This window comes from Lissotriton helveticus, chromosome 6, assembly GCF_964261635.1.
Source record: "Lissotriton helveticus chromosome 6, aLisHel1.1, whole genome shotgun sequence".
NCBI classification, from domain to species: Eukaryota; Metazoa; Chordata; class Amphibia; order Caudata; family Salamandridae; genus Lissotriton; species Lissotriton helveticus.
In genome coordinates, this window is record NC_136067.1 from 1,517,076,109 (window position 1) to 1,517,103,452 (window position 27,344).

Sequence of the window (27,344 nt, forward strand, 5' to 3'; positions counted from 1 at the left end):
ACCAAGAGACAAAATAAACTGTAACAAATACAAATTTTTCAATTGTCTGATTAATAAACAGATCACTTAAATCCTTTCTGCTATTGAAAGAAATCCATAACATAATTATGGTCCATTGCCCAAATTGCCAGCTGAGGATCAGCGAACCCACTCAGTCTTTCGTTGACCACATTGTGTAAATCTTGGGCACATTACTTCAACTTGCTGTGGCTCAATTCCTTTGTTTGCCATGCCCTTTATAAGTTACTGGACAGTTGCAATTTACAACTAGGTAAACACTGTAAGGTCTTGTTAGTGCCAAAATGTTATGAGCAAAATTCCCACAGCTGTTTACACAGGTACGTTTTGCCTATATGTTCAAAAGTTGATTTTGCACTCCTAGAACGATTTACTCGCATGAAGATTTTCTTGTGACTAAACCTACTCAAGGGATGGAAGCAAGCGGAAAGTGATAGTTTTAAGCCTGTAATGCCCAGTGTGGTTGTACACACTAATATAATATGTTTAAGGGTATTGGCCAACTCCTCTTCAATACCTCCACACTCTGGAAAAGGTTGCAACTTTACTCCTGACAAAGAGAAGAAAAGAAAAAAATGTTAACCAGTGAATTTGCACCTTCTCAGACGATTTTTACATGCACACAAATTTGCAAGGAGTAAGTCTGGAAACCTGCAGCTCTTGCAGGTTTCCAGGCATACTTTTGTAAATGTTTGTGAATTCCTGACAGTGATAAATCTGCATAGACATACAAATGCACTTTTGTGACTTTCTTTAAGAATGGGACCCTTAATTATTATTTTTAATTTGCAAATGTTTTTTAGTACATTTTACTTTCAGACCAAACAATCCCCAGTCTTTCATTTGACTTCATGTATTCGCATATAATAAAGGAGCATTTTAGTAGTATAGCCACAAATTTATGCAAACATGCATGCATTTTTCTTTATATCGGAATCATAGGCAATATTGCAAGTGAGTGTATGGCTTTCGGTGCTTGCTTTCCATTAATGAAATAGATAGATAGATATTTAAATAATTATCCCATTTTCTTGCCCATGATTTTCTATGGGATCCAATAATTTAACAAGGAAAGAAGTAGTGCAGCTGCTCACCAATTTGAGTGAGGTATATGGTGCATGGGAGGATAGGGATACATTAACGGCATTACACATGTTTGGGGTTTATTTTGTTTTTTGCTGTGCGGCAATGGCAGTATTGGCCTGCTCCAAATTTCTGCGAGCTGGCCTGACATCCTTTAGGGTATTAGTGGGATTTTCTCCGCAGAACTTTTGGGAAAAATGGGGGTAGATAGTGCATTTAACACGCAATGTTCACATACTTTTACCAAAAAAACTCATAAATTCACTTTTGTAATGTCATTACTTCTGTGAGGTGCCAAGTGAACACGGCTGACCTTCCGTTGGAGAGTAGGAGGTTCACCTGCTCCAGCAAAACATTTGAGAGAATGATGACAAATTGATGCGCATTTTGACCACTACAAAGGACAGATGTTTTCCCATATCACTGCTACTTCAGCCACTACTGATTGTTGCTCACATTGTAAAGCGAATGTTATTAGCACCACCAGTTTTCACTGCCATGTCAATCATCCAAAGATGGAAGGAACCACTGAATCCACTTCAAGCATATCTGAACCAGTGCCAGGTGCACCTTATAGAATAACAGCCTCTCTTCTTTAATTCCTTAATTGTGGACTATCTGGTGACATATGAAAGATAACCGTGTAAATATTTAGTGGCACCTCAGAACAAAACACATTGTGAATCATCTTATCCACTAGCTTCCAATAGAAGTGCAGAGTAGAACAGTGTAAGCACATGTCCACATCCTTTCAACACAGGGAGACTTGTAATACCCCAGAGTTTACATCAACTCTCCTTGCCAGGGTACATTATAATTTGTGAATGGTGTACAAGTGGGTGCGGGTTTGCTTCTACGTGGCATTACTGTAGAGCAAATGCATAGATACTTACTAGTTTTATGCCAGGATGTTGTCTGTAAGTCATGCCTTTCACTCCATCTAGGGAGGTATCCTCTCTCCTCTCAGATCATCAGGAAGCTTCCATTTTTTTACTGCCAGCACACCTGTAGTTCTGATGCTATTGAGATGCTTCTACATAATCTGACGAGGGTCTGAATATTTCTCCTCTTTACCATCGTCCATAGACGATATCTAAGCTATAAGACAAGCAGAAGATATTAATTCTCTGTACTCACTTGCATTTGGTCCCAGCCCAGCAAAGAGGATCTCTGCTTTTCTAGTAAGTCTCCAATAATATTGATTCCAGCTTGTGGGAATGGAGTCCATAAGGCACCATTTAGTATTAAAGGTGTCCATGTAAAGTCCAAAAATGGTTGAAGATATGAATAGAATAGCAGCAAATACCTTCTACACAGCTCATACCATGCATTCAGGTATCGGAGTAAGACTATGTTTTTGATCCCCCCTACCTAACATATAGGTGGAAAACTATATAAACACCATTCTTTTGTAGGCTTCAAAGCTACAGATAAATTGTAGATTTTAGTACTTGACTCTAACCCAAACAGAGAAAAGGTTTGTCTCAGTTGGATTGCCCAACAATAAGATTGAATATTTGGATCTAGGAACTGCCTGTTAGGTTTGATGCGTCAATATGACTACTTAGACATTTGGCGGTTTAAAGAGGGTCAAAGGCAAGAATTTTCATTTAGGAATCATAAATATAGACACAAGTCTAGAATTGATTTTATTCTTATAAGTAGAGCTTTCGCTGAAAATACAATCTCAATACAATATACCCCAATACATCTTTCTGACCACTCTGCAATTGAACTAGTACTAAAATTAGCCACAACATCTCCCATTAAAACATGGTCCTTTGATAGATCTCTCCTCTCTTCAACAGAGGATATTGTATTCTTACAATCAGAGACAAAGTATTTTTTTAGTACTAATAAAGATTCAGCTCCAATAGGGACTATTTGGGATGCGTTCAAGTGTACTCTAAGAGGCCTCATTAAGAACAAAGTAGCCTTCCGCGGTAGACAATATATAGAAGAAGTTACCTCTATTGAGAGAGACGTTTTGAGAGTACAAAACGATATGGATAATACTGATCCCACAGAAAATCCTACTTTTGCCCTCAAACAAGCAGAATTGAGCAGGCTGAAACTTTCATTGTCAGCAGTTTTGGAGAAGCGGGTCATGCAGAGATGGGAAGCAAGTAAGCTCGCCCATTTTCAATATGGCGAGGGGGCAGGTAAATTACTTGCCTGGAAAGTAAAATCTGACCGGGCACGAAACAACATCTGTTCAGTTATTTCAGCGGAAGGTACTTTCTCTAGAGATGAGGAAATCAGAGCAGTTTTTAGAGAGTTCTTCGAAACCATTTATCAAGACGATCTTAGGCCGAATCATTGTGACGTAACTAATTGGCTGGGGGGCATACCTCTTCCCTCCCTAACAGAAGAACAATCTTGCTACTTAGATGGGGAAATAACTATAGCAGAGGTGGAGGAGGCCATAAAGAAATCAAAAAACGGAAAAGCGGTTGGCACAGACGGTATGCCTAGCGAGATTTATAAAAAACTTATTTCGGAACTCTCACCAGTGCTAGTCACTTTGTTTAACCAAATTCTTAGAGAGGGGAAAACACCACCGGAGTCATGGAACAGTGCTGTCATAACCCTAATTTTGAAACCTGGTAAACCCGCCTCTGACTGTGGCTCATACAGGCCCATCTCTATACTAAATGCCGACTATAAAATTTTTACTTCCATTTTAGCAAACCGGCTGGGGCGGATAGCTCCGGACATAATAGCTTTGAACCAAAAGGGTTTTATAAAAGGGAGACAGCTTTGTGAGCTTACATACGAATTGATTGGTACAATTGATATTGCTATCAAGGAAGAAATTCCACTAGTTGTTCTCACTCTAGATGCCACCAAGGCCTTCGATAGGGTGAATTGGTTGTACCTATCGGAGGCCTTGAAGAGCTTTGGTATTGGAGATGGATTTCGGAGGACAATTCAGCTTCTATATCGTAACCCTTCTGCTTCCCTACTAATTAACGGAGGCCTGACAGAACCTTTTAAGATCATGAGAGGAACCAGACAGGGTTGTCCCCTGTCCCCCCTTCTTTTTGATATATATATATATAGAGCCATTTGCTCAGATCCTTAGAGATAACACACTCATTAAACCCTTTATTTATGGTGGCTGTGATAAGAAGGTGGCACTTTATGCGGACGATATTATGATTTTCTCTACAGATTACGAAGAGGCGTACCCAGAAATAATTGAACAGGCTCATATATTTGGGAAAGTTTCGGGGTATGAGATTAATGCTCTCAAGACAGAATCAATGTCCTGGAACTGTAACAGAACTAATAATAATGGGACATTTAAAAGTCAAATTCGTTATTTAGGGGTGAATATAGTTGAGGATATCAATGTAATCGCCTCTCTTAATTTCAATAAAGTCGCCACAGAGTGCAGGAAACTCATGAGAGATTGGTCTCATCTCCCGCTTTCTGTTCTGGGAAAGCTTAATCTGGTGAAGATGAGTATTCTACCGAAAGTTTCCTTTTTATTTAATTCAATTCCACTTAATTTTGATTCAAAATTAATTTCCAAGCTACAGAGTGCTATCACTAGTTTTATTTGGAATAACAAAAGTGCCAGAATTTCGTGGAAAAAAATAAGACGACGGAGGGAGAAGGGAGGGCTGGCTGGACCAGACATTCAAATATACGCATGGGCCTTTCAATTATCGCACATGCGTATGTTGCTTAAAACACCGCTATCCACTGGGATGGGCCCTCTTTTTTCTACTCTACTGCTTAGTGAGGGTGTTAATCATTCCGGTTTCTTGTTTAAGTTCAGTGACCCCAAATTCTTTAAAAAAATTAAACTGAAAATTCTAAATGGTTTTGTATCTACTTGGTACAAAATAAGACAAGTGATTAAGATTGGCTACTATTCAGCTAGGGCATCGATATGGAATTTACCCGCCCCCCCGTATGGACAACAGACGCCCTAAATAAACCCCTACTAGAAGCTGGTATTAACTGTTGGGACGACTTGTTCATGGATGGGGCTCTACTCCCATGGGACTATCTTATTAACAAAGTCGGCCCTGAGTTGTCAAGATTTAAATATATTCAGATTTCTAGCTGGGCTCAGACATATTATGGTCAGTCAATGAGACGTTGTAAGCAGCCTATAGGTGGTGTCAGTGACTTGATAACTTCCTTATTAGATAATCCAGTGGGGAAAAAAGAAATCTCCCGGTGGTATAACAAAATATTAGATGAAATTGATATTAGTTTTCAACTACCAACAAACTTATGGGCAGAATTAATGCCGGGGCTGGAAGTGGAAGAGCTCTGGAGTGCTTCTTGTTCACTGCTCTGGGACTTAGTTAAACCATCGTGGCTTCGTCGGAATCATCTCTTCACTCTGCATAGGGCATATTATTCCCCCCATAGGTTAACAAAATTCTCATTAACTGGCCCAGTTTCATGTCCTAGATGTGGGCTTGTTGCAGCAACCGATACACATATGTTTTTGGAATGTCCAAGTTTATCTGAATATTGGGAAGTCATTAAAAACAAGTTGTCGCATTCTGTGGGCGAAAACATTACAATAGACCTCAAGCTTGTGATTTTTGGACTGAGAAACAATACTCATGATGCAGCAACAAGATTAATATTTTATTCTATCCTTGCAGCACGTAGGGAGATATGTAGACACTGGAAAGACGCTTTACCACCTACTGCGCATGAATGGCGAACATCACTCCTCCAAATTTCTAAGCTTGACTTAGCCAGGGTAGGAAACCCGAACACTAGAGCATATTGGGCAATGCTTGGTTAGTCGTGACTTTTACCTGGGTTTTTTTTTTTTTCCCCCCAGGTCCTATGATTAATGTGAGCATTGCCTACCTTGGCTATCAAGACTATTAGTCTAAATTTCAAGGGGGTCTCGATGATTCGGGCTCTATCAACTGAGGTATCATCTTAAGCGAGTCAAAGAGTGGTCGCTGTATTTAGTGCCAAAGGGGAACTGACCGTACCTCTCGATAGATAAATCCCTCACCAGCTATATGGCTGAGTTGGCACAGTACAAGACCTTCTGGCTATTCGCTCTGTGGTGGTTTTCTTCTCGGTATTGATAGATTGGAGCTATGCACACAAATGAGGATATAAAAAAAAAAAAAAAAAAAAGATTGAATATTTGGAAATGTCAATCCGACCTTAATCAAGGCTCATCTCACCTTTTCCCATGCTAACTGAGCTCCTTTCTGTGCCCAAAAATGTTGAAATAATTTAGACTGTATTTTCTGCAAAGACGACTTTTCAAAAAATCGAGGGATTGCAGATTACTAATACTTAGGATTACTCACATTTTACTATTGTTAACCTGTCCAATAATTATTAGAGGCAGCCTACTCCAGTGAGTTTTCCTTTGATAACCTTTATTACTCACTCCAAATTGAAGATCACCTATTTGTTCAACTCGAATTCCCAACATTTGACAATAAGTGTATAGAGCAATCTTGGGTAGTAGTTGGAAGAAGAGTAAACCATCATAGACTTTACCCCATTCACTTTATACCCTGACATACAGCCAAAATCATTAACTAAATAATGGCAGGCTGAAAAGGACAGAAGGGTTCAGCATGTAAGTAAGAATAGCATCATCAAACAGCATGAGTTTTCTGTTCCTTGCATTATAACCGAAAACAAAATCTTAACATTCTGACTTCTACAATTTGCAGGTGACTTGATATATAGCTCAAAACGAGTTGGTGTTAAGGAGTACACCTGTCTAGTTCCTTTTCCTTTTTGCTACTTGTCTATCAAATCCTATTAATCGCTGTTCTAGTGGAAGGGTAACCGTATAGCTGCGAAATGGTCATTTAGAATCCATCCCAAAAACCACAGTATACACCAAAGAGATTGCCACTTGATGTAACCAAAGGCTTTAGCTACTTTAAAGGAGACATAGGTCCTGAGCACAACTTAGATACTGATACAATGAAGTATAGACCACGATAGGCTCTATATAACACTTTTTCTTGTCCAGCCGGACAGGAAACTTTAATCATAGATTTGATAACAGTCTTATATACAGTATAAACACACATCAACAAATCGTTACAGTATAGCACACTCCTGTGCCGTACCATGGGGAAACAGAAAGGAAAATAAGAGAATAGGAAAGGGTGTATCAGGCAAAGAGAACAGACAGGTCACTATTTTGAATCAACGCAATTGGTTAGTGGAACCTGAAGCGGCGCATACAACATTAACTTTACAATGCAACAAATGTATGCCCACTCAGAGGAGTCGACGTTTCGATCCCGCAAACAAAATGACAAGGGATCATCTTCAGGACTTAATTGAATATTTGCCTGTTTAGAACATTATTAATAGCCTGTTGGGAGTAAAGCAGGGAGAAAGAAAAATAAAAAATAAAAGAGAGAGTTTAACAACGTGTACCTGGGGAGAGATGTCATTGCCAACAGCCTGCTGAACTTTACAACAATCGGATTCGCAGTGGGTGAGAAGTGCTCTTTTATTTTTTATTTTTCTTTCTCCCTGTTTTACTCCCAACAGGCTATTAATAATGTTCTAAACAGGCAAATATTCAATTAAGTCCTGAAGATGATCCCTTGTCATTTTGTTTGCGGGATCGAAACGTCGACTCCTCTGAGTGGGCATACATTTGTTGCATTGTAAAGTTAATGTTGTATGCGCCGCTTCAGGTTCCACTAACCAATTGCGTTGATTCAAAATAGTGACCTGTCTGTTCTCTTTGCCTGATACACCCTTTCCTATTCTCTTATTTTCCTTTCTGTTTCCCCATGGTACGGCACAGGAGTGTGCTATACTGTAACGATTTGTTGCTGTGTGTTTATACTGTATATAAGACTGTTATCAAATCTATGATTAAAGTTTCCTGTCCGGCTGGACAAGAAAAAGTGTTATATAGAGCCTATCGTGGTCTATACTTCATTGTATCAGTATCTAAGTTGTGCTCAGGACCTATGTCTCCTTTAAAGTAACTACTACCCATGGTCCTTTGCTACCCGCTGGGTCCCCTTGTTGTTTAGAAATTGACCAAAGGCTTTAGCAGCATCATTAGCCATGATGGCTAATGGTAGCTGATACTTCTTTTGTCAACGCTACCAGATATCTCCCTGCATTAAAACCCTTATCTTCATGAATCCAGCCAAGAAGAGTTGTATTCATCCTGACCGTAAATGCATTTTCAAATAATGTTACATCTATACTAACAACTGTCCTAGGGCAGTAGTTCTTACAACTAAAAGACTCTTAGTAAATGGCCCTTAACCTGTGGGATTAGTTTTGTCTTGCGGAATAGAATTGAACAGTAACCAAAGATAGTCAAGCAATAACTGAGGACTGGATGAATATAATATTTCCAAATGGCTGTCTGGGCCAGCTACTTTACCCCATGTTGCTGACTTAATAGAGCTGTTCTGCTCCTCTATTGTGACGGAACTATTGTCAACCTTAATTCTTGTTTAAAACAGACTAGAGACGATATATCAAGCTCTGCCTTTTGTGAACACCTATTACTATAAAGGTAAGTAACACTATGCTTATCTAAATCAGTGCTACTATGGTCACATATTTGATTGCTCTTGTTCCTCTCTTGGCATGCCTTTAAAGTTCCACCCTCCATTGCCTAATTCCTTAAACTTCAAACAACTTCAGTCTCTAGCTGTTCAGCATATCAATTTACTTTTAACAGGGACCATTTCTAACAAGGTATAAGAATGTTAAAAAAGGGGTGTTATGGCTGCTTCACGTTACTTAGTAGGGCTTCAGTAATATCTAGTGTGTGAATGGTGTACATTTCGTTGTTGTACATAATCTTAAAAATTTACCTTTGCATTCAACTATACATCGAAACGTACCCAATTTTCGATGCAACAACCTCTGTTCAGTAGTTTTACACAAACCCAAGTGAATGGAAAAATCTTTCCATCTGGATTGTTTTTGTTTGAATGCCTCTGTCAGATTTGTTAGATGGGAAGCTCAGGAAATTAACCAAGATATTCCTAGGTTTGGCTTGCTTTGGATTAAATCTAAATGGATCCCTGTGAACATGCTGGATCTGAATCTCCAAATCAATAATGTTGTCCTCCTTAAGAATCTATTTTTTAAGAAGGTGAACCATGTAATCGATTATATATTGCCCCCTCTCCAAGGATTTGGGTATGTTTAAAAAGTCCAAATTACTCCTATTCGACTTGCTCTCCAAATGTTCCAATGTTTCATGTAATCGTTTTCTAGACCTCTGTATTTCACTAATTGTATATGCATTATTAGCTGATTTCTCCTGCCTTGAAACTAACTCTGCTTCTAATACTATAGTGTTAGAAGAAAAATTGGACAGTTTTCAGAAAGCTTATCACTTGATACCTGAATCTGGTCCTTATATATTTTAAACACTAATGTAAAGTTTGTCATAATATCCTTTGTCATCGCTCCAACGTAGTGCCATTGAAGGTATTATCTCAATTCCTTTCTTGTGTGAACTTCTTTCGTATCTCTGAGTTGCAGGCTGTTTCATGCTCTCTGTGTTGGGAAACCACTCTCTCAGTACCTTCCTCAATAGTCTCTTTAATACATGCTATTGTTGAGCAGAAAAAAGAGTGACCAAGCATTCAAATTTGTTGCCCTTTGCCAGCAGAGTGGCAGGCCTCTCTAGCCAGCTATTGCAGCGGTTCCATTGCTAAGACTTGTAATGTAATGAGTGTGTATCTATCTCTAATAACTGGGCCATCAAGTTTCTCCATTTAAATTTTAGAAGTGATGGTACTTGGCACTAGTACCTGTATGATCCTACCTTGGACATGGGTCGTTTCTAGACAACAGCCATAGATAGTTTTTCAACCTATTTGAGGAGTTAAAGGGTGACAGAGTTTTGTGGTCTGCAGACAAAAGCCGGGGCACTTTTGGAGGCACCTCTGGATTCACGAGTTTGACCTCTATCTACTTCCTGGCTTCCTCATGGCAAGAACTTTAGAGACTTCATGTGGTACTGTCCTCCGATCTGCCACTGGGCAAGCCGCCTAACTCGCTGCATAGGGTGGTGTTTAGTTATGTTTCTGATTGCCCGCTACTCTTCACTTCACACCATTCACCTGTCTGGAATTAAAAATAAAAGGTAGTTTTAGAACATGGGATAGTTTATACGTTTTGTCCACTTTAAAGACAACACTAACCAATAGCTGTGTGTACTTTTATAATACTATTTATGCATATTCTTTTTTTCTTGCTCCTTGTGAATATAAATAAATGCCCTATGACTCCAAAAAGATGCTTTCGGAACAAACCTATATTTTACATTTTTTTTTATAGGAAAAAGACTTCCGTTTGAGAATACTGTTACCTTCAGATTATCAGTTGAGAAATGCACGGTAAGTTCTACCAGTCCTTTCCCCCCTGTCTTTGTTGCATTTTAAAGTTATTTGTTACTTTTAAAAGTACTTATATTGGAAAATAAACTTATGGATGTCAATGATAAAGACCTCCTAGAACTGGATCTGTAGCCTGGAATTTAAATCCCGACTTCTGTGACCCAAACTTCATGCTCAAAATGTTGACATCTGACGCTGGAATTTCTATGTCATGGTTTTGATGTTTTGTCAAGTGCTGCTTATAGCTGGTGTTCTCTTAGCATGCTTTCCAATGCTGGACTTATTGTTACTAGTCTGCTTCATCTGTGAGAGTTCTTCATGCAAGGAATTTAACAGATGGCCAAGTTGGTCCAGGTAGAAACTAGTTTTGTCCTTTATGAATGTTACTTGCCTCTGCCTTAGTGATAAATGTTTGTGTATCCTTTAAACTGTGAAGTTCTTGTTGCTCACTTATATCGGCGATTGTGCCACGGTCTTCAATATTGTGCGATATAAATGAAGAGGCCTGGCTGTAGCTATGTCGAGTTTGTTCCAACTTTTATTTCTATAAGTGTCCGGCAGTTTACCAGAATTTCTTACCAATATTCAATGTGTGGTGTGAGTAATAGTCTGCTAGATAGGATTCTTTTTTGTTTTATTTTACAGAAGCATTTTTTTATATATATATATATATATATATATATATATATATATATATATATATATATATATATATATATATATATATATATATATATATATATATTGACGCTCAATCCCTCCCCGATCCCGGGTAGGAATAAGGACTGCACACACGGGATTAGTTTTCCAAACAGCAACTTTACTCGCACAGGCGCGTTTCGGAAGCTGTGCTTCCTTCTTCAATGTGGTTACAACGTCCCGCGCTTGTAGGCGCCATTTTATTACCCAAGAGTACACAGCTGAAATTCAGGGTCATAAAGAGAGGACTATCGTGCAGACGCCATATTACTAGTACCTAAGAGAAAATTCAACAGTACTAGTGCGTTGTGCGCAAATTAAAACCAAATAGCAGATCTACAATAGAGCATGCATATTTAGAAAACAAAGAGAATAATCATTCTCGAATTACGCCGTGAATCGGCAATTGTCCTCCCATGGTTTGAATGATGGGCAGAAACAAAAAATCTTGCCGTGGATCGGCTTTTGGCAACCTCGTGCGGTTGCCAAATTTTAAAGTTCCCGTGCCCATTATGCAAAGATGTCCCCCTCAAAAGTACTCATTAGTTCATCATAGGGATAATACTGTACATTGTCTTCAATGTTACCAAAATTTTTTTTCTATAAAATCCTCAAATCTACGTACATTAAGCCTAATGTCCAATTCATAGAAAGAAAACATGATTATTCATTATACATTTCTACAGTGTTCAAAAAGCAAGAGCCAATTTGCTGATTTACATAAATTCATACGGATTAACTGCCCAGATGCACCGCCATCATGCGTCTAGCAATCATCCCCGTAAACTTATTCAGTCAATACCTTATGGTGAGCTTTTGCGGTTAAAACGCAATTGCTCTACAAATGAGGATTTTGAGTTAGCTGCTGAGGAGAGCATTGAAAGATTTGAGGCAAGGGGGTATAATAAAACATTTCTCAAGAATACCCTGGACAGGGTTAGGATACCTCCAAGGAATACCTTGTTTTGTAAAAAATATAAACCCAAGAGCGACAAAGAAAAATTCAGGATGATAACACCCTATTCTCAGGATAGTCATCAACTCAGAATTATTCTGAAAAAGCATTGGCATATCCTGAGACTAGATAACATTATAGGAGGAGACATACCTGAGAATCCACTCATTACCTTTAAAAGGGCGCGCTCTCTGAGAGACACTTTGGTACATAGCCATTTGTCACCGATTCCACCTAAGACTGGACAGTTGAAAGATGCTAAAGGATTCTTTCCTTGTGGACGGTGCAAGGCATGTGCCAATAGCAAAAGGGTTTATTCGTATGACATCACAAGGCATAGGCAAAAGAAGATTAACAAGTTTCTAACATGCAGCACACCCTTCGCTGTTTACTGTTTGAAATGCCCCTGTGGGTTGAAGTACATAGGGAGCACCATCAATCCAGTTAAACTGCGTATTCTGGAACATATGAGGGCCATATCTAACAGGGACTTCTCATATCCAGTCGCCAGACATTTCTCCATTAAACACAATAGTGACAGGAATCTCCTACAGTATTTTTGTATGGATGCCATACCCGATAACATCAGGGGAGGAGATAAATTACAAAAATTACGAAGATTGGAGTCACGTCACATAATAGACTGTCAAACAAAAAATCCGGATGGATTAAATTGTGGGGAGGAACTGGCGGTGCATCTGGGCAGTTAATCCGTATGAATTTATGTAAATCAGCAAATTGGCTCTTGCTTTTTGAACACTGTAGAAATGTATAATGAATAATCATGTTTTCTTTCTATGAATTGGACATTAGGCTTAATGTACGTAGATTTGAGGATTTTATAGAAAAAATTTTTTGGTAACATTGAAGACAATGTACAGTATTATCCCTATGATGAACTAATGAGTACTTTTGAGGGGGACATCTTTGCATAATGGGCACGGGAACTTTAAAATTTGGCAACCGCACGAGGTTGCCAAAAGCCGATCCACGGCAAGATTTTTTGTTTCTGGCCCATCATTCAAACCATGGGAGGACAATTGCCGATTCACGGCGTAATTCGAGAATGATTATTCTCTTTGTTTTCTAAATATGCATGCTCTATTGTAGATCTGCTATTTGGTTTTAATTTGCGCACAACGCACTAGTACTGTTGAATTTTCTCTTAGGTACTAGTAATATGGCGTCTGCACGATAGTCCTCTCTTTATGACCCTGAATTTCAGCTGTGTACTCTTGGGTAATAAAATGGCGCCTACAAGCGCGGGACGTTGTAACCACATTGAAGAAGGAAGCACAGCTTCCGAAACGCGTCTGTGCGAGTAAAGTTGCTGTTTGAAAAACTAATCCCGTGTGTGCAGTCCTTATTCCTACCCGGGATCGGGGAGGGATTGAGCGTCAATTTGTCAAGCGCGAGGCTCCGACGCGCATGGACCGCACCCGCCCACCAGTAGTGCCGCGCTTTTGGGGCAGAGAGCGAACATATATATATATATATATATATATATATATATATATATATATATATATATAATAAAAATTTCAAAACACTTTTTTATTAAGTAGACCGATAAAATAGTCACATTTCTGACAGGAGAAATATAATACAGATTGATCGATATGATAGCATTCAAGCAGGTGACTTCCATATGACATTTATAATACAGAAATAAAAGTAAACATTTCGGGTCTGTGAACAACAGCCCCTAACTTTACAACCGACTGTGCTGTATAGTAATCCATGTATCCTACCCATCAAGCCAATTCACACATAGCGTAGTCCTTTGTATTACTCTCCTCAGCGATGTGTTCTCAGAAGGTTCCCACATCAGTGGTTCATTTTGTAGGGGGTTCCAATATGAGACCCCTGAAGTCTGCCCAACGTTTCCAGATTTTGGGGTGTTTTTTTGCGGGCAGCCCTGTGCTTTAAAAATAGGCTGTTCCTGACCCATACACCAATCAAGGCCTACCTTCCACGCTCCCAGTTTAGGCGGGCCAAGTCCTTCCATGCCTAGCTATATCTTTTCTAGCCAGGGTAAGGCCCAGGAATAGCAAGTGTCTTTTGTAGCTGTTTCCCTCTATTTCTTCAGTGACATGTAATAAGGCAAGCTTAGGAGACCCGGGTATTGCCCACCAAAGCACCTCTGATAGGCAGTTTGTAACCCCCTCCAAAATCAACTAATTGCATCGCGCTCCCAGATGGTATGTGTAAACGTGCCTTCTGCGCTGCCACATCGTAGACACGCAGGCATATCTATCAGCCCCACCCTCCACAAACTATATCTGGTAAAATAAGCACAGTGCAAATATTTAAACTGGATAAGTCTGAGACGAGAGGCTATTGCTGCGCCCCTCGGGGATTCTAGGGCCTCTGTCCAGTTATTACTATCAAGAAGACCAAGGTCTGTCTGCCATTTTTCCCAGAGTGAATCGAAGGTTGTGGAGAGATTTGTTACCAGAGTTTGGTATATCTTTTCAGTCTTGTGGTCCCCCAAGTCGCCCATAAGTACCTTTTCCTCTATCGGATTGAACTCCGGGAAAGATTCCAAACACGCAACATATGGGGTTAGGGCATGCCCTAGTTGCAGGTATTTGTAGAATTGGATAAGCTGCATAGCAAATTCCTTCCATACTCTGATTTTTATATTTTTTGGTTCGCATGGATCTGAAGAATCTAAATATCCTAGTTAGTTCTGTGCTATGTGTTTTTGCTTACGTGACTCTGCTGCCAGCTTTCCAGTGGTGGCTGCTTGTGAACAGTAGTGGTGGGGCAGCGGCAGTGTATGGGGTGGGAGAAATAATAAAATATCCTAACTCCCAGCAGCAGACAGGTTCCCAGACTCCCTAACTCCCAGCAGCAGACAGGTTCCCAGACTCCCTGACTCCCAGCAGCAGACAGGTTCCCAGACTCCCCTAAACCAATCACGACGCTGCTGTCACACTGGTAATAACGTTACCAACATGACAGCATTGTCGTGATTGGTCTAAGTGGCCTGGTTTGCCTCTCAAACAGTGCCTAAGAGCCAAGGACTGTTCTCCAGCCGGCTGTGCAACACAGCCAGGTAGAGAAATACCAAGTGTGTATGTCTGTTTCGGTGTCCTAAGATGGCCAGCCAAATCGTCATGCACACTTACGGTGCCCACCCCTCCTCCTCCCTGCGCGACGACAGCCCAGCCCTCCCTAAACTGGCTCAGTACTGAAAAAAATAAAATGCTAATAACATTGTATTATCATTTTATTTTTCCTTTTTGCCCTGCTCAGTGAGCAGTGGGGCAACGGTCCTCTTTTTTAACGGAGGAGCTGCCGCTGCAACTTTTCATTGGGCTTCCTCCCTTCATAGGTGAAAAGAGGTGGCACTCTGCAGGGGGTGTGGAGGTTTAAATCAGTCATGGTCTTATGATAAGACACATTTATAGGATTTTCTTTGTACTGTTGTGTTTGCTCTAATTCCTGTTCCTCTTAGATGAAGTTTTCCTCACTTTGTTTGTCTCGCTCATGCAACAATTTCTATCTGTTAAGGATTTGCTTTACGTGAAGTCCCTTCCCATAGCAGCGTTCGAGGCATAAGTCTCTTGTCCCACTGCATTTCTCTTTGCAGGCTACGCCACACTGCCACAACCGTGGCTATCGCCGGTCTCATAATCTGACTCAGTCTCCCAGTGTACAGTACGTGGACACAGCTCGGAGTGACCATACCTCATCTGTCCATTCGGAAGGCCGGGTCCTCCCAGGATGTGTATGCCCAGTAGTTTACCACGCTGACTTGTGCCGTCTCAAAGTATCTCATGACATTCGAGAGCCCAATGCCCCCCTCAAACTTGGAGCTCTGTAGGACTCTCATTGTGATTCGGGGTGGGCCCCTGCCCAGAGGAGTGTTCTCACTAGGGCATCCAGTTGGGCAAAAAAGGTCTGGGCTATTTTGTAGGACATAAAGAAGCCGCGGAAGAGCAATCATTTTGAATATTGCTGCTTTGCCCATTAATGACACCGGCAGCATCCTCCAGTGTTTCACATTCCGTTGCAGTCCCTTAATCAGCCGGCCAAGGTTTTCTTCGTAGTGGGATGCAGCCTCCTTAATAATCCAAATGTCCAGATATTTGAATTTATGGGGTCCCACAGCAATGGCAACTGCAAATCTCTCTCCTGCACCCATCCCTTCATGGTGAACAACAGGGATTTCTCCCAGTTAAACGTGAAGCCTGAAAATGCACTGAAAACCCAGAAGACGTTCCCGAGTGATTTTTCCGTCTAGGCCAAGAATAGCAGGATGCCATCCATGTATAGCGATATCCGCTCCACCCAGCCCGAGTTTCCAGTCCACCACCAGATCTGGGCATCTACTCTCATTACTTTCACCAAGTGTTCCACCACCAATGCTAATAACATTGGTGAGAGAGTGCAGCCTTGCCTGGTTTTCCTCTCGATAGAAATCTCTCTTATGAGGCAGTCGTTGAGTTTCAATATAGCTTGCGGCAGTGTATACAGCAGCCTAATCCACCTGAAATGTCGGGGCACAAACAACATACTAGCTAGTATTGCAAATCTGAAGGACCACTCCACCGAATCAAAAGCCTTAAGTGAGATGATGGCCCATGGCTCCTCTCTCCCACCTATCTGGGCTATGTTGTTTTATAGGCGTCTCAGTTTCAGACTTGTTGAGCGGTATGGCATTAACTTGGTTTTGCCGGGGTATATCTAGTCTGTTATAACTGGGCATAGTCTACTTGCCAACTCCTTTACTAACATTTTAGTGTATGTGTTAAGCAGAGATATTGGTCTATACAAGTGGCACCTATCTCAGGGTTTCTTTGCCTTGGGGATAAGAGCAGAAGTCGCTGTGCGCACGTCTGTAGGTAGTTTCGCTGTTGCGGAACGCCTCTAGATATAACGAGAGCAGCGGACCAGCCACCCTCCTGAAAATTTTGTGAAAAATTCTGCCTGTAGCCCGTTTGGGCCCGGAGCCTTCTCAGACTGCATCTGTGTAAGTGCTAGAGCAACCTCCGCCACAGTCAATTCGGCCTCCAATGCCCGTCGCTAGTTCAGGCTCAGGGGCCTCACGGGGAAGTCTTGTACGAAGTCCCCTACTTCTTCCTCTGATACAGTCACCTTTGCTTTATAAAACATGGTCATGTATTCTACAAACATCTCAGCTATCTGTCTGCTCCCTCGTACAGTCACTCCTGTTTCCAATCTAAGCTCTAGGATATAAATCTCTTCCCATTCCCTGCGGCCAATGATGGAAGTAGTTTCCTAGCTTCATAGGTGCGTTTCTGCTTGGTGAGGTAGCTGCTCTTCACCTCATGGCCTGCCACTTCACTGTATTCTTTACATTTCAGATCAAGGTTGCGCTTCAGTTGAGGCACTGGGTTGGCACTGTGGTCCCTCTCTAGCTGTCAATCATCTTAGCCGCACTCTCTTCTCCCCAACCTCCCCCTATAGAACTACACCCCTGACCGTAGGCTTGTAGGCTTCCCACAACATGGCCATACTTCTCACAGTACCCTTCTTCTCTTGGAAGTAGTATTTTGTGGCCTTGTCATGCATTCCCACCACTTTTTAGTTTTTCTGAAACGCCTGGTTGTCATTTGCCGTTCCTGGGGCTCCTGTGCACTGCCAGTGGTCAGGGTAATGTATAAGGGGAAGTGGTCTGTGATTCCTTGCGCCAGATATTTGGCCTCAAAGAATCTGTACAGGGTCTCTTCTGGTGAAAAAAAAATAATCCAGTCTAGACAGAATGACACACGCGTTCGAGTATAACGAATACTCTCTCTCTTGTCCATGAAGAGCCTTCCAAATGTCCATCATCCCCAGTACTCATATGAAGCCTTACAGTATTCCCACTGTTGCTTTCTCTTCCGGTTTGGTGCTCATCCTATCTAAATGTGTATTTAGTACTAAGTTAAAACCGCAACTATGAAAATAAAGGCCTTCGGCACCTCCGTCAGTATATGTCCCAGCTTTGCCTGGAGTCCAGGCGGGTAATATACACTAATCAGTATGACCCTCTCTCCCATTCCTCCATCCAAGTAGTGTCGTATCCAATGTTGTCCGACCATGTACGAGTCACATGGAATGGCAGTGTTTTCTTGACTAAGAGTGCCACCCCTCTGAATGCAGAAGTTTAGTGTGCATGACAGGCTACTCTGCATCTTCCTCTCCTCATGCAATTGTGTTGATTGTCCACTAAGTGGGTTTCCTGGAGGAATATTATAACTGCGCAGTCGGCGAGGCGCTGTGGCCAGTGCCATTCTGACTCTTGTTTGTCTTTTTCTTCCAGCCGGACCCGACTACAGACCCTGATGCTCTAGCCAGTTCCATGCTTTCTGTACAGACAGCAGAAAGTGAACCTTTTCCTTGTGAACAGCTCACAGTTTTGCCGGGAATATGAGTGCGTACTTTAAGCCCAGTTGACGCAGCACCTTTTTCACTGGCACAAATGTCCCTCTTTGTCTTTGGATCAGGGTGGTGTAATCCGGGTATATGTTGACTTCGTTCTTTCGCCTCGACAAATCTACTCGCCCACTCACTATGGCTAGTCAGATTTGTCAGGTCGAGCTATATTTATGGCCTACTTGCCCCTTCTGGCGAGCTGACAACAGGTCTTCTGTTCACTCACAAAGATGCCTTTCAATCTTGGTTTTATCTTGTTTAATTTAATCTGTGTTCAGAGATGAAGGTCAAAAGTCAATTTACACCTGCAATTCGTTTTCTTTCTCTGCACAGTACGAGGATTTTGGAAAGTGAACTGTCTAACAAACATGCTGCACAAAAAGTGTGAAGTGGAAGGCTTTAGGATGTCATGTTTTATTCTAACACACATTTAAATAGCTTAAACTGTACAAACATTTCAAAACAATTTCAGTAGTTATGAAAGCCCTTGTTTTGCAATTCTGTGTGATGAATACAATATTTCATAGGATGAAACAAAGCGAACACTTTACTTGGTGATGTGCAAATGATAAATATGTTTTCTGCAACCCAGTTTCCACAGGGTATTGTTTATACACTATATAGTCTTCTAAGTAAAACTGCATGTTATTGGAAACGGTTTTGGCCATTGCAATTGAAAATATGCTGTGAGTAAATGACAGTGCACAGCCACCTCATGCTTTAGTAATCTATTTATTAAAAGTGAGTTTTTAAAGATGAACTGAGACAGTGCACAACCACCTCATGCTTTAGTAATCTATTTATTAAAAGTGAGTTTTTAAAGATGAACTGAGAAACATTCCTGCCTACACCCTGATGGCAATGTTAGTAAACTAAGAGGCAAGTCAGGGGTCGTGTGTACCCTTTTCATGTGGCTAGATTCTTATGCATAGAGCAAATGTTTAGTCTATTAAATCAAACCACATAGGAATTTTTTGTACAGCAGAAATTCTGAACTCTCATATTGGAAGGTGCTCTCGTATGTGATAATGAAGGAAAATGTGATTCTCAATATAAAATATTCACCTACGATGACATAATGAGGCCAGTTTACGGGTCAAGTACTATACAGTTAGATCGAATAGATTATTCAAGTTAGTAGACCTGCAGGTCTAGTAATATTTTCATGATTTTTCGAGGACTGTGCTCCAGTGGCCATATTTGTGTGATACCTGTAGGATTTTGTCCCTGTCTCTGTAGTTCATCAATCGAACTATGATCGGTTGGGAGGGGAAGCCCCATGGCCGGGGCCTGCATTGGTATCCTCTGGGCCCTTTCTACCGAGAAGAATTGTGATTGTTGGCCCTGTAGCACAGTTTTCTCCAGCCTTTGAAGTTCAGACACTCTGCCCTCTACGGGAGCCCCACAAGCCTTACAATGTGCCGCCTGGACCTCCCCTCTGCATCCTCCAGGCGGCCGGACAACACTTTTAGGTTTGGCTCCATGTTTGCGCACTTCCTGTGAGTTCTTGTACTGTCAGGTGAGTTGCGTCCAGCTTGAGTTCTATCTCCATGACTGTGTCACCAACTTTTTGTGATCATCGCGTAGAATCCCCACTTCGTTCACCACTGATGCAATCTGGGCCTCCAGGGTCACTTTCGTGTCCTTTATGACCGCCAGGATTGGTACAATGTGTGTGGCGAAGGGTTTTCCACCTCTGCCGTCTCGTTCATTCCCTACGTGCCCTCCTCTGCCAGCATGGTTGGTTTCTTGCTTTTTACAGCCCCTCTTTTCCCATTTCCCTTCCTGGCACAGGTCGCATTGTAGCCTTCAGTGGGGATTTCTGAATTTATCAAAGTGTGCCTATGTGTTCAGTCTTTTCGTCGCAGCATGGGCCAGCCCTGACGTATCCCTGGCTCCCCCTTTTTCCTTCTCACAACCTCAACACCCGTCGAGAGTGAAGGAAGGCCGCTCCACCGCCCGCCCCTCGGGTGGCACTGCAACGCTGAAGACTAAGGTATTCTGGGGGCATCTGACCGGACATCATCACATCAGGCCCAGCACTCCCCATGCATGGGCAATGCGGGCTCCCCCAAGGCCAGACCCGCTACTCACAGTCCAGTGGTGGTCTCCTCCCCTGGGAACACCAGGGCAGGTTACAGGGGACGCTTTGCTGACACTGGCCACATTTGGATTTCTGCCGCTTTCCAGCTCCCTGTTACCTCTCGCGGAACCCGCTTCGCGGGTCCCGCTTCGTGGGGGGGCAACTTGCTGCCATCAAAAGAACTTTGTCGACAGACCAGGAGGCGTGCGCTGCATCAGGGCTGCGAGCGAGTGTAGCGCTGCACTGGGACTACATTACCCAGGAGCGCTGCTAGCCCGGAGTTACAGCAGCTGGGCTGCTCTCCCTGACCGCACCTCTTGCACCAGAACAGTTTAAAAAGTAAACGCCCTTGGACCTCAGTGGGACGCTTTGCTGACACTGGCCACGTTTGGATTTCTGCCGCTTTCCAGCTCCCTGTTACCTCTCGCGGAACCCGCTTCGCGGGTCCCGCTTCGTGGGGGGGCAACTTGCTGCCATCAAAAGAACTTTGTCGACAGACCAGGAGGCGTGCGCTGCATCAGGGCTGCGAGCGAGTGTAGCGCTGCACTGGGACTACATTACCCAGGAGCGCTGCTAGCCCGGAGTTACAGCAGCTGGGCCGCTCTCCCTGACCACACCTCCCATTTACCCAGAGCCTTTATATTAGTTATAGCTAATCCCGCTGCGCGGGAGCGGCCGGGACAAGCCCGGGACCGTCTGTGGCCGTCAGGGGCCAAAGGAGGCCAGGCTGGGCCACCTCTCTAACATCTCATTGTGGACCAGCTAAGGTACTGTGTTAAACGAGGAAATCGTCTTGGTCCATTTATTTTTACCAAACTTACTGATACAGAAAAAGGTTTAGACCTTGCCTATCTGAACTAAAACAGGATCTTGTGGAACAATCGAAACTGTTAATTGTTGTTTGGTCTTGGTTTTCTCATTATAGTTTTGTTAGTACTGTGATCTAGCTCTATTATATTGTTCAACCTATTGAGTGACCATCCTTGACCCTTGTTAGCATTTTTTTTTACTTTATAAATATGCCTAGAAAAGCGGCCCCTGTGACTTCAGAACCACTTAATACTTTAGACTCTTTTTTAGTCCAAGTGGTTAAGAAAATTAATAACGAGAGAAGGGAATCTCTAGGCTTGAGTCAATCTCCAATCTTGCACCCTCTGAGTCCTGTCCCTGATGCACAATTGTCTGGGACTCCACCATCTGATCCCACGACTTATATACTCGATACTAATCCCCAAGACATCAGTAATGATGAAGAAAATTCTGACCTGTTAGTTGACCTTTCATTAAATGTGGTGTCTGACTCCGAGCACCAGCAAAATATCGCAGAGGAAGTCCCCTCACCTTCGTTATCTGTTGCCCGGCCAGTGAGAAACTGCAGAAAGTCACAAGTCAAACGTGGGGGTAATCAGTCAGGAAGGAAAAAGCCTACCCCACCACTTAGACACAAAGGGAAAAATGTGGACCACGAAGACTCAGAAGATTTTAGACAAATCATTGACGATGATCTATTTAATAGGATCTCGGATATGATAGATATTAAAATTAGGACCATTATTAAGCCACTTATTGGGAAAATAGATAAACTAACAGCAGAAGTAAAAAAGATGGGTGGGTCGCAAACCAAGATGGTCAATGATTTGGATAACTTAGCTACTCATGTTATCAAACCAGTAGTTATAGCAGAGGAGGGCACGGGTCCTGATACATGCCTCACGGAAGGCCAATCACAGCCCACTCTGGCAGGGCAGCTACCACCATCTGAGCCCAGCCAGGATGTAATAAGAGAGTCGCCAACTTTACCATCTGCTGTGTCAGCACCATTGAACTTAGAGGAGGATTCAATACAATTTATCATGGCAGCCTCACCCTTAGTTCTGGTATTGGCGAATGTCCCTGTCCTATCCCATGAGCAAAAAGAATCTGCTCAAGGACTAAAAGACAAAGCTTTATATTGGCTTACCAATAATATGTATATGGCATCCCAGGGAGTTGACCAGCTAGCGGGGGAAATTGTTATGACAAGGAGGGTATCATGGATTGGGAACAAGCCCAAGAAATTTAAAGGGGACTGCGTAGTTCTGAATTTTGCCAGCGCAGAAGTACTCCCAAACATCCTTGCTAACATCTTCCCACCTCAACGCAGAAGCGGTTCCATAATCCCCCTTACCCTGAAATTCTTTTATAATAATAATCAAACTGTGACTTCCCCCAATATCTCCAGGCCTAGAAGGAACGCAAGAGTTACCTACTGGGGCGGGGAAACTAGACCTAGATTCAATAACAATCGTCCCCACCCGATGATTAGTCTTGGGACAGGGCATTACAACTTCCCGCTTGGGCCAATGGCCAGAACTCCGGGACCAAATTGGCCCAACATAAATAGTTGGGGAGCAAGCACCCCAGGATTTGATAATAGAGGTCAGGGAAACGGATTTATGGCTAGGCCAGGAATTGAACAGTTTTTGATGTGCCCTAATACCCTAATACCCCACAGCCTATGTGGAACACAGTAGTGAACGGTTGGGGTCAGGCGGCCACCCCTTTTGATTGGGGTTTTAGAACAGGGAATAGGTACGGAGTCTTGTCCAACTTAAATGATTGTGATTGACATACAGAGGTTACTAATCTGGGAAATAATGTTATAATCCAACTATTAGATCAGAATAGCCTACACATTAATGGATTAAACCCTAACGAGCCCATGCCTCAGACGGGGCAGGAAGACCAAATTATACTTAGACATGACCATCCCCCCATGTCATATCTGTCTGAGCACTGCGTGAATCAGTGCCTTGCCAGAGATAAGCCACAGAGTCCATTAAAAGCGGGTCCCGAAGAACCAACCCAACTACCACATAATAATGCAGGGGCATTTGTGCGGTATTCTGAATCTAAGATACCCAGAGACTCCTGTAAGTTGATAAGTTGGAATATAGCAGGGCTAAATGGCAAGCGACAGGATAAGGCATGGTCAAACTTTGTTTTAGACCACCATATCATCGCCCTTCAGGAAACCTGGGACATTTCTGCCAACCTCTGGTGGGATGGGTTTATTAGTTTTACTAAAGCAGCTGTTCCCAGTCGTATGGGGAGGGCAAGGGGAGGCCTTCTAATTTTGTTCTCACTAGATCTAAAGGGAAGCTGTAGGCAGATCAGTACTAACTCGCCAAACATTCTGATGGTAGAAAGAGTGACTAATAACATCAGCAGGACTATTTTTATAAATTTCTATAATTCAGGGAATTGCGACCATAGAGGTCGAAACATCACTGATTTAGATAACATTTTAAATTTGGTCAGTCAGAATACTAAGTCTGATACTGAATACATTTTATTAGGCGATTTTAATATCCATCCGTGTAACTTAATTTGTATGAAAAGTGGCATTGAATGGGATGATGGCCTAGAGGGACCTCACTTTGAACACACCACAGAGGGAGAGGAGCTGGAAGATCTTCTTGCTAACTTTGATTTGCACGAACCAGACGGTGGCATTAGATTGCCAACCTTCACTGGCATCCCTCAAGGTACAATTATAGATTATATATTCATATCCCTGGGAATTCTAAACCGGGCTATCTCTTATTGTACAGTACAATCACACTTTAGCGACCACAACCCGGTAGAATTAGAAGTAGCGTGGGGAGGGCATATGGGACCATCGCCGTTGACAGTAAGGCTGGCCCACCCCCTGAGGACTTCTGACCAAGGTAGACACATGAAATGGGCAAAGGTGGTACCGGAAAAATTCTACGCAGAAAATGTTGTTAATATTAAAGACCAAGTTGAGATTTGTAAAAATCCCTGTGCCCAGGGCCAAGAAATCGTTGAGGCATTTGAGGGAATATGCGGGCAGGTATCACAGGATCTTCTAGCAAAGACAAAAAAAGGTACCCCAGGAAATAAGCGCTGGTTTGATTCAGCATGCTCCAAAGCACATAGATCATTGCTGGTTGCCCTAAAAAATACCCCTAGGGTTAAAAGTGAGATCACCAGACTTAGGAAGATCTATAAGCTAGCTGTTAAAAAACGAAAAGATATCATCAAACAAGAAGCATGGGATAGCCTCCTTTCGGTGGCAGTCCTGAAAGATAGTAAAAAATTCTGGGAGATCATTAAACAGCCTTTTTTTTCGGATGACAGCAACAAATCTATGGACTGTGTTGTCCCCGATGAAAAATGGCTGTCACACTTTAAAAATGTCTATGGGGATACTGTTGACGCGACTAATGATGTCCCGTTGAAAACCTCAGTTATCCGCCCCATTTCTTTCAATGTAAATGAGGTGGAAAAAGCCATCTTGGCCACTAAAAAGCATAAGGCACCTGGTCCTGACGGTGTTCCCGCCGAATTTTTCATTTACTCACCAAAATTGTGGGCTGAAGTTCTGGCAAATGTGTTCAATGCTGTTAACAGTAATTCTGCTCCTGCCTCCTGGGATACCTCTACCATTGTCCCTATTTTAAAAAAAGGTTTGCGGGATGATCCAGCCTGCTATAGGCCTATATCCCTTTTGGACTCATCAGTAAAAATTCTAGGTAGAGTTCTTCTATCCAGGCTGAGGGAGAATGTTGAGAACTGTGGTGGGTTGTCTGATATCCAATACGGCTTTAGGGAAAGAAAGGGTACTATTGAACAGTGCGCTAATTTACATCTGCTCATCTCCAAATATACTGTGGCCAAGGAGGGGTCCATGTATCTTGCGTTCATGGACCTCTCCTCGGCCTTTGATCTAGTCAACCGGACGAAGTTGTGGTCCATCTTGTTAGAGATGGGTATTGATGAGGCATTGGTTTGAGTTTGAGTTGGGATTTATAAAGCGCATAGCTACCCTCGGGCATCCCAGCGCTGACAAGACCTTGTATCCAGGGGAGAAGAGAGGGAGTGAGATGGGATGAATTACGGGAAGAGCCAGGTTTTCAATTGTTTCCGAAAGATGAGGAGGTTGTGTTCACTCCTCATGGCCAATGGGAGGGTGTTCCAGAGTCTTGGGGCATTGTAGGAAAACAAGCGGCCTCCGGATCTGGCCTTTCTTATCCTTGGGATGCTGGCAAGGGCGAGGGAGTCAGATCTTAGTTGCCTGTAGGACTGATGGGGTTTCATCAGAGGTTTGAGAATTGGGGGGCCTTTATCGTGCAATATCTTGTGGGAGATGCATAGGGTCTTGAAGATAATTCGCTCCTTCACTGGGAGCCAGTGAAGGCTTTTGAGAGCTGGTTTCGCCGAGCATCTTGCTTTAGTTCCCGTTAGGATTCTGGCCGCCTCGTTCTGAGCCACCTGTAGTCTGTGAACAACTGAAGCGGGGGCCCCCAGGTACAAGATGTTGCCATAGTCCAATCTGGAGTTGACCAGCCCCTGCATCAGTAGCTTCCTCGACTGAAAGGGAATCAGGTGGAGAATCTTTCGGGACATGCGGATAAGGCCGAAACAGGTGCCTGATGTTTTTCTGGCCTGGGTTTTAAAATTCAGGTCCTGGTCCAGCCAAATGCCAAGACTTTTGACCTCGGTTTTGGGTGTTGGGGGAGTTCCCATACAAGATGGCCAGGAGAGGTTGGTGGGAAGCTTTTTAGGGTTACCCAGGAGAAGAATCTCCGATTTGTCTCCATTAAGTTTTAATCGAGATTCACACATCCATTGGGAGACCCTATCTAGGCAGCTGGCCAAGTTGTCTAAGCTGTTACTCGACTGGTTGATGGAGACCACCAGCTGGGTGTCTTCGGCGTACATTACTGTTTTGACGCCGAAGGGGGTAATAATGTCCTCAAGGGGGGACATGTAGACGTTAAAAAGTGTGGGGCTCAGGGATGATCCCTGAGGAACCCCACACTGTAGGGTGAGGGCCTTGGACGTGGTGGTGCCATCTGACACTTGGAAGGATCTTTCCTCGAGAAAGGATTTGATCCAGGCCAGGGCGGAGTCAGCGACTCCAATCTGACTTAGCCGGTGGACAAGAATAGCGTGGTCCACCGTGTCGAAGGCGCCACTCAGGTCAAGGAGGATCACTGCCACTGATCCTCCTGCGTCAATGATGCTTCTCGCCTCTTCGACCACGGCAAGCAGGGCGGTGTCGGTGCCCTGTCCCGGTCTGAACCCGGTCTGGGAGTGACGTAGTAGGTGGTTAGCCTCCAAGAAATTGGACAGTTGACGGTTTGCGATACGTTCGGCCACTTTGCTGATACCGGGGAGAAGCGATATGGGTCTGAAGTTGGCAGGATCCATGGGATCTAGGAGGGTTTTTTTTAAGAGAGCTTTGACAATAGCTTTCTTCCAGTTAGCCGGAACAGAGCCCTTTTTAAAGGAGGCGTTAATGAGGTTGGTGATGGGTGGGGCTACAGTGGGGGCGACCAGTTTTAACTTGCTGATGGGGGCTGGGTCTGACGGGGAGCCACTTTTTACAGTTTGTAGGGTGGATAGGAAAGTCTCAGTGGTAATCTGGGGAAAAGATCGTAGGCATGTAACTTCTGTAAGGGGGGTGAGGGAGTAGCTGTTGGTGGGGGGGTGGGGACTGGAAGTGAGGTCAGAATTTTCTCGATTTTTGCAGAGAAAAATTCGGCCATCTGATTGCATCTGGCACCCTCTGGGTCCGGCGGGGGTAGGTGGTCTTGAATTGTAGTGAGGAGACGAACAATGCGGTATGTTTCCTTTGCAGAGTTAGCTGCTGCAGCTATCTTTCCTTCAAAGAAGGTAGCTTGTGTACTTTTTATAGAGTTTTTATAGAGCTTAATGGCGGCTCTATACTCTTTTTTTGCATTCG

At 43.0% G+C, this 27,344-nt stretch overlaps 1 protein-coding gene across 2 annotated transcripts in view; it reads left to right on the forward strand.

The window, feature by feature from the left end:
- Positions 1-27,344, forward strand: part of FANCL (FA complementation group L) — a 370,446-nt gene that overhangs the window by 30,736 nt on the left and 312,366 nt on the right. The window contains exon 2 of one of the 2 annotated variants that reach the window (XM_078649307.1): positions 10,405-10,463. The exons of the other annotated variant lie outside the window; for it this stretch is intronic. Coding sequence (XP_078505433.1) covers positions 10,405-10,463 — 59 coding nt within the window. The remainder of the gene's footprint in view (positions 1-10,404; positions 10,464-27,344) is intronic. 2 annotated transcript variants of the gene reach the window in all.